Source organism: Corvus brachyrhynchos, unplaced genomic scaffold, assembly GCF_000691975.1.
Source record: "Corvus brachyrhynchos isolate BGI_N302 unplaced genomic scaffold, ASM69197v1 scaffold115, whole genome shotgun sequence".
NCBI lineage: Eukaryota > Metazoa > Chordata > Aves > Passeriformes > Corvidae > Corvus > Corvus brachyrhynchos.
The window spans coordinates 6,320,254-6,327,406 of NW_008239553.1; the positions used below are offsets into that span (position 1 = coordinate 6,320,254).

At 44.7% G+C, this 7,153-nt stretch overlaps 2 protein-coding genes across 2 annotated transcripts in view; one reads left to right on the forward strand and one right to left on the reverse strand.

The window, feature by feature from the left end:
- The window catches only part of PSMC3 (proteasome 26S subunit, ATPase 3), a 4,871-nt gene extending 3,576 nt beyond the window's left edge, over nucleotides 1-1,295 (forward strand). Inside the window, exons 9-11 of the mRNA XM_017742250.1 lie at nucleotides 1-77; nucleotides 244-325; nucleotides 447-1,295. The exon at nucleotides 1-77 is cut by the window's left edge and continues 2 nt beyond it. Coding sequence (XP_017597739.1) covers nucleotides 1-77; nucleotides 244-325; nucleotides 447-557 — 270 coding nt within the window. The 3' untranslated portion in view covers nucleotides 558-1,295. The remainder of the gene's footprint in view (nucleotides 78-243; nucleotides 326-446) is intronic.
- LOC103620921 (transmembrane protein 178B) lies at nucleotides 1,077-5,912 on the reverse strand. The gene is made up of 4 exons (XM_017741606.1): nucleotides 5,875-5,912; nucleotides 4,877-5,130; nucleotides 3,858-3,995; nucleotides 1,077-2,739 (listed from the first exon to the last, which is right to left on the reverse strand). Exons 1-4 carry the CDS (start codon nucleotides 5,910-5,912, stop codon nucleotides 2,495-2,497), a joined length of 675 nt encoding a protein of 224 aa, XP_017597095.1. The 3' UTR covers nucleotides 1,077-2,494.
- Nucleotides 5,913-7,153: the final 1,241 nt, after the last annotated feature.

Genomic DNA, 7,153 nt, shown 5'->3' on the forward strand with positions numbered 1-7,153 from the left:
AAGATTGAGTTCCCAATGCCTAATGAGGAGGCCAGAGCCAGAATTATGCAGATTCATTCACGCAAAATGAATGTCAGGTATAGCCTTCTGGCGCTATGTTTGTCACTCATGCTGATACCTCAGAGCTGAGAAGTGGTTTGCAGTCACTTGTTGGGAGCTCACTGTGGGATTGAGGAAACTCGCTGTGTTGCTTTTTTTATTCAGTACATGCTCTCAGACTTCTTTCCCCTTTGCTCTTATCAGCCCTGATGTGAACTATGAGGAACTGGCTCGCTGCACAGATGATTTCAATGGAGCCCAGTGCAAGGCTGTGTGTGTCGAAGCGGTAAGTACTCCTCTACCGCAATAGCACTGATGGGAGGGAAATGTGAAAGCTAGCATGGAGTAATTATTTAGAACTGGTGTGGTGCTCACATTCCCTCTCTAAATACTGTCTCATTGGGCAGGGGATGATTGCACTCCGCCGTGGAGCTACAGAGCTCACCCACGAGGACTACATGGAAGGAATCCTGGAGGTTCAAGCAAAGAAAAAAGCCAATCTGCAGTACTATGCCTGATCTCTGCCCAGTCAAGGTTGTGGCCTTGGCAGAGGACAGGAGCAGACTGGACTGTATCACTTACTTTCTGTCTGGAAAAAATAAAACATTTTTTCCCTTTAAAAACAAATCTGTGATGTGTTGGGGCTGTTGCCCATGCTTGGTGGTTCTACATCTGTGTGAGGGAGGCTGAAAGCCTCCTGTCCACAGTGCCCATCATGCTGGCTTTGGACCATCCTCCAGCTACAACTGGATTAAAGCCTGCTCTGCTACTTCTGCATGAGGACCAAGAGGTTATACTGCAGTAAGTGTACTGTGACATTGATGACCTGCAGCTCAGACAGCATCCCCAGTTCTTGCCTGTGCAGCAAGTTTACAGCCTACAGCCTTGTTAGCCTTGAAACTTTTGAACACTCGTTTTGCAAGGGTGAACACAATTCACACATGAATGATGTTCTAACTTCGTCAGTTGAACGTAATTCTTGAAGCTTTAACACTGTTGCTGGTATGGATATTAATCATAAAGAATTCGAGGTTTCATCCACTGAGCAAGTCTTTCAGTACTTTTAATGCCAGTTGAGAATTACAACTTCCATTTAAAAATTACACTTTTCATAAATACACTGACTTTAGCATTAAGTATCTTACATGCCACTGTATTGTATTTTAAATACAATGTAAACATCTCCAAATGCTGGCCATCTCATCTTCACCTGTGCAGTTTTTGAACGCTTGGGAGAGGGGCGGGGATGTGAGAGGAAAAAAAGAATAGATCAATGAAAGAAAAATGCACTCCAAAGTACTTTGGCTGATGTTCCTGAGTTAGCCCTAGTACTTGTGCTGGTACCAAGGTCCTTAGTGCTCATTTTGGAGAGGGATCTTGTTCCAGCAGAACATGCATGTTATAGACACGCTGTGCTCGGGGGCATTTGACACTGGAAGGGGGTGAGTGGAGAACTGAACAGAAGCCACATGTTCCTGAGGAAAATACACTGTGGTTCCTTTGGACACTAATATTAGAGGGGGCTGTACATCTGCTATTTTAGCAGTACTGTTATTTGAGCTCAGGGAGAATTACTCATCTCCTTTCACAGAACAGGAGTTGCACCCACAAGTTAGTTCAGAAGTGAAAGTTGATCCTGGCAGCTCAAACTATGATATATTTTGAGAAATGTACCTCTGGTGGAATAGTTAAAAGCTGCATGTTGCATACATCTCCCCATTAAAACAAGGGTATGTTAGCCAAATGAGTAACCTTAACTGTGTAAGAAGCTGAGAAAAACTTTCCTCTGCTTTCCCAAAGTCTGTAAGAGTTTTCTTGCAGTCTTGCTGCAAGAAAAGTCAGCTAGCTCCTTTTGGAAACAGTTTGAGTAGTGAGTTAATAGCTGAATCCACAGCATGGAATAGCACAGGTTTCTGATTTAAATAAATACTAAGAATGGGCTAATTCTTTGGCCTAAACCTCAGCTTAGATCAAGGTTCTTTTGGGAAAGGATGGCCTGAGCTAACACTAGACATGCCTGTTGCAAAAGTGTTCAAGCCAACTTCACTTAGCTCCTTGCCCTAAATTGGGTCTGAATTACACAGACCTGCAGCAATAAGAGTTGGTGCGTAAACATCCCTTACAACTGGACAATTACAGGACCATGGAGGTACAGTTCAAAAAACAGCACAAAAAAAGACACAACCTTGGACTTAATCCCTTGTAAACAGAAGAAAAACAAATTGAAAGAACTGTCCCCCTTAAACCATCAATGATCAAGTTGCCAATAATTCAAACCTGGAGTTACTTGCAATGTCCGTGTCTGCGACTGGAGGCTGCAGCAGTGTCCCATGGGCTGGCATTTCAACAGCTCTGGCACTGCTCTCCATGCGCTGACATGCCACCTCTTCCTGGTGTTAACCCACAGCTCTGCCCAGGCTGCGCTTTCCAGAGTCTCTTCTTACTCCCTCTGGGGTCACACGGCCCCATTTTCTTGTCTGGGTTTTTGTACAGATGCCCGGGAAGTGTTGAGTGATGGGGCCAATGTGCAGAGGAACCCAGCCAGCAGGGTGAGGCCCAAGCCCCCCCAGGCACAGAACATGGACCAGCCATAGCCATGACTGATGTCCTCTGGCAGCCCATAGACGTAGCGAGGATAGCGGGATAACTCAAAATTGATCCCAGCTACGCATGTGCAGAGTGAGATGATACAGCAAGTACCTGCAGGAGAAAAGCAAGAGGGTTCTACACTGCCCTCAGACAGGTTAATTATGCTCTGTTTTTTTCCCTTGGTATTTTCAAAGTCATGAATTTTCAAAATCAAGAATTACCCTTGGGGTTTTTTCTGCAGTCCTACCAGCCACTCTCCTGATAAGGCAGAGAAAAAAAGGGAAAATATGTAGGACTATGGCGTACCTCACTTCACAAATAACCAATATTGCCTTAGTTCCTTTCATTGCAATTTTGAACTCAGTCATAGTTCATCATGCTTTGATTCTCCTGAGACTATTTCCAGTGACTAATGTACTTGGGCAGTTTCTTCTATGAAAGGTAATTAGCTCACTGAATCCCAGGGCTGCAAAGCACAGCACTGCTTGGTTTCCACTAGGAACACCCAGACTTCTGCCAGCTGTACCCTAGGCCCATAGAGAGTGCCCAGGTTTTTGTTATCTGCTACAAATTCACTAAACACCTATACAGAGGAGAAAAAGCCTAAGAAGGCACAAGGCGCTCTAGTATGTTTAATATACACTAGTATGCAAGACTCCAGGTCTATACTGCCCATTTTTGAGTTGAACGTTCAGAACTTTCAGAAAAACGTTTGGTCATACAGAAAATCTTCTCCCATCCAGGACAAACAGATGTAACAGCCCTGGCAAGCACTGAGCTCACATCCTTATCGCTGGGCCAGTGTTCTCCCAGGCTTGGCTGGGTTTGGACTTCATCACTACACGAAGATCTAAGCATCTTTGAGTACCAGAAAGGTGCTCTACATTAACTTATGTATGTTTATTATGATTCCCAGGGAAAACTGAGCTGAGCTGTCTGACAGGAGCCACAGGCTGCACACTTGGAGCAAGCCAGAGGAGTGTGCTCATTGTGCACATGGTCCCCATGGCTACACACCAGCTCTCTAGAGCAGAAGGCTCATACACATACAGTGGGGTCTACTGAGAAACATGCAAATACCCATGCAAGCACAGGTCCTGCAGTGGTAACTGCACTGTGCTGAGAGTTTGCTGCACTGAGTAAGTGCTTTGTGTGGCTGCTGACATTACTTTTACAAGGCAGTAATACTGAATGTGGTGACTTGAGGAGCAGAAGTGAAAGGCTCTCACCTCCCATTAGGAAGAGCAGCCCAGCCACGTACTGCATGAGCTCCTGCTGTTTGCAGCAGCCCAGCACACCAATGATCCACCCAAACAGGATGATGGAGACTGCCATGCCAATGAAGCCAGCTGTCATCCTCCGCAGATCTGAAGAAAGAAAAAGGAGAAAAGCAAAACAAAAACATGAAGGTGGCAGCACCTAGGGAGAACAGCCAGGGGAGAGTCCAGACAGATGTGGATTTACTGGTTCTAAAGTTTATACTTCAACCATGGACTTCTCCTCCTGTAGCTTCTTTGAGGTAGGTAGTTTTCCCATTACACTGAAACTAAAGGAATCCATCTAAATTGACTCCATTGTGCTCGGCACTGTGCAACTGCACAGCCTTTCTGTCCTGATCAGGAGGAGTACCAGCCAAATACTCCCCAGCATGGGACAGAAGGGGTGCATCATGAACTCATGTTAGTACTGCAAGGGTTTTTTTTTCTTTTATTTGGTGTGGTGTCTTTCTTTGGGATAGAGTTTGTACGGAGAGTGTCTGCTGAAAATAGAAGCAAAAGAAGCAAGAGAGGACACTGAAGAGAACTAAAGGATTAGTGCATGAGAGGCAACAATGTGAAGTGAAAAGAGGAATAGTGAGACAACAGAAGCAGACAGCAGATCAATACAGTATTATGGGAACAACTCCAGTAACAAGCTCTAAAAAAAAAGCTTGGGCTTGGGTACCAGTGACATGAACAGCACTTTGTTACCCCCAGTAAAATTGCTGTTCTTGTCTCCTAGTTCAGTCTCCAGCTGAACTAGGATTTCCTTGGCACTGATTCTCACATGACAGGGGCTATGTTGAATCCAAATCTCATGTCTCCTTCCAATTATACAGTTAGCTGCTTGTATTTCCTCACTAATCAATCTGTATCTATGCTTAGAGCCCAGTGCCATGCTTAGACGAGTGATTCCGAGCCCTCAGCCAGCATTGCATTAAGGCATTAAGTAATCCAAACATCCTTGTGCCCTGCTCTGGGCTACTTACGGAGCGCGTGCCACTCATCCTGGCGGATGGTGTTGGTGATGTTGATGGGTAAGTTGCGAGGCAGAGAGCTGGAGGTGTAGTGGTACTTCACAGCAGTGCAGCGCTGAATAACTCCTGTAAAGAGACAGCAGTGTGAAACACCATGAAACCCCCGTGCCTTGCACTTGCTGCTGAGTTGGCTGGCCTGGCAGAGCTCGCACAGGGGAAGCCTCAGTTCAGCAACAGAGCAAATGTAACCAAAAAGGAGCTGTTTACTTCAAAGGATTTGGGATTAGGAGGGGAGAGAACCTACAAAGGAACACCGGCAAAGCAGGAGCCAGGTGCTGACCCTCCAAGAAGCAACAGCTGAAGTTAAACAGTAATGACAGTCACCAAGAACATCTCCAGAAGCTTTCTAGAGGAACTGCTACGATCACTTTGGGATGTCTAAGGAAACAAGAACATGTCTGGCCAAGTACCAACAGGACCACTTCATCTCTGAGAAGACAGAGTTGAAACACTGAAAATTTTGAATGAATGCTGGGAAGTGAACTGCATAGGAGAATATTTTGAATTCACTCCAATAGTCATTGGCTCTTTGCTTTACTTTCAGTGAACAATACTACCCAGGTAGGCTTGTTTCCATTATAGCTGAAAGAAAAGTGCACCTCAGATGTAAATGTGAACTTACAAGCACGCTCTTCTTGAAAGGGATTTTTCATTTAGAAAATGGGGGAGAATAAACATGGATGGTGGGGTAGAAGAGAGCAACCAGAAAGGTAAAAGAGCTAAATAGTACAAAAAGTTCCTTTTAAACAATGACTACAGGGTCATTACTGCTATTTGAACATTGGAGCAGAAGAACCATTCAGAAACAATCAACTGGCCAATGAGCTAATTAAGCTGGTGAACAAACAGACACCAGAAAACCCAGGAGAAGAACTGAGCTTTGTGTGGCTCCCACAGCAATGAGAAGCATGATTTTGTTCTCTAACAATGTTCACTGGCACCGTACTGACCTGGTTTCTGCAAGGACCTGCAGAGAGGGAGCCCCCATTTCACAAGATTATAAATTGCATATGAGAGGTCCAGGCAATTCCAGCCATCAGGCCAGGGAGGGGAAGGTGATCTGAATTTCCTCCCAATTCAAGTGGCTCCCATTCTCAGCTGTGCTTCCCACCACCCTCTTCCCTTGCTGTGGCTCCCTGCTGCTCCCCCAGCACCACAGAGCACTTCCAGCTGTACACCATACACGGAGTTGCTGCCCTTCACCTGCAGCCAGTGGCCCTCTGTGCTGAGCAGTGCTCCCTCCTTGCAGTTACCTCAGGACAAGGCTGTAGAGCCACCTGAGCCAATGATCAGCAAGACAACCCAGTGACAGAGGGTGCCAGTTCATTTGCAAAGGCTGCTGAGTTAAGAAGTTAGGCCATATACAGCACATCACAGTATCTAATCAAATTTCCTGTAACTGCTAACTGAACTCAATTTCAATGTTGACACGACTTGCATGTGTTGTTGAGAAATACGTATATAGAACAAACTAATGACATCAGATTTCAGATTATAATGCACTGGATTCATTAAAAGTATGATCTATGCCCTTACACTTCCTGATCATAAAAGTAGTACATATGAAGCAGTATTTTAAACAAGAACAAGGATTACTATTTTTATAGCTCATTAAAGAAAAAGCAAAGACTAGAGATGTATATCCCTTACGATCAAAGCTATGGACTTCTCAGCTAAGATGTCACTGAGAAAAATATTTGCTCTTTATTATTCCAAGTGTTTAACATGTAAACTAAAACTAAAACCTCTCCACCTTCTCATACAAATCTGGTTATTTAGAAATTCTTGGATATCAATTCCTTCTGCCTCTGGTTTAAAAACTGTTCTCCTAATCCTTTCTTCCCCAGAATTCAAAGTGCTAATTTTATATAGGTAGCACATACTATTACATTAAAACAGCAAGTTTGCAAAAAAAAAAAAAAAAAAACCTCAGGAGTGCACAGATTTCACGGCTTTTGCTCAGTGCTGACTGCTAATCCACAGGCTTGGTGACAGCCTTTGATTACACCAGCACAAGCCATTTTTCCAACAAGATTCCATTTTCCCAAGAGCACAGGCTGGACCCACTCTGGGTGTGAGCCACTAAAGGCAGAACAAGGGAGGCCTCTCTCTGTAGATGTGCTAGAACAGCTGAAATAGGCAGGCAAGAGAGTAAGGGGATCAGGGAAGCAGTGAGGGTGATCTCTCAGCTGAGTATCTACCCACTTTCACCCAGAAAATTGTAACACG

Bases quoted from the DNA above. Each gene is read 5' to 3' on its own strand.
- LOC103620921 (XM_017741606.1), bottom strand. From the start codon at position 5,912: ATGGGGGCTCCCTCTCTGCAGGTCCTTGCAGAAACCAG. The intron at 5,131-5,874 runs GTCAGTACGGTG...AATCCTTTGAAG, and splicing joins CAGGTCCTTGCAGAAACCAG to TAAACAGCTCCTTTTTGGTT. The intron at 2,740-3,857 runs GTGAGAGCCTTT...TTTCTCCTGCAG, and splicing joins GCTGCTCTTCCTAATGGGAG to GTACTTGCTGTATCATCTCA.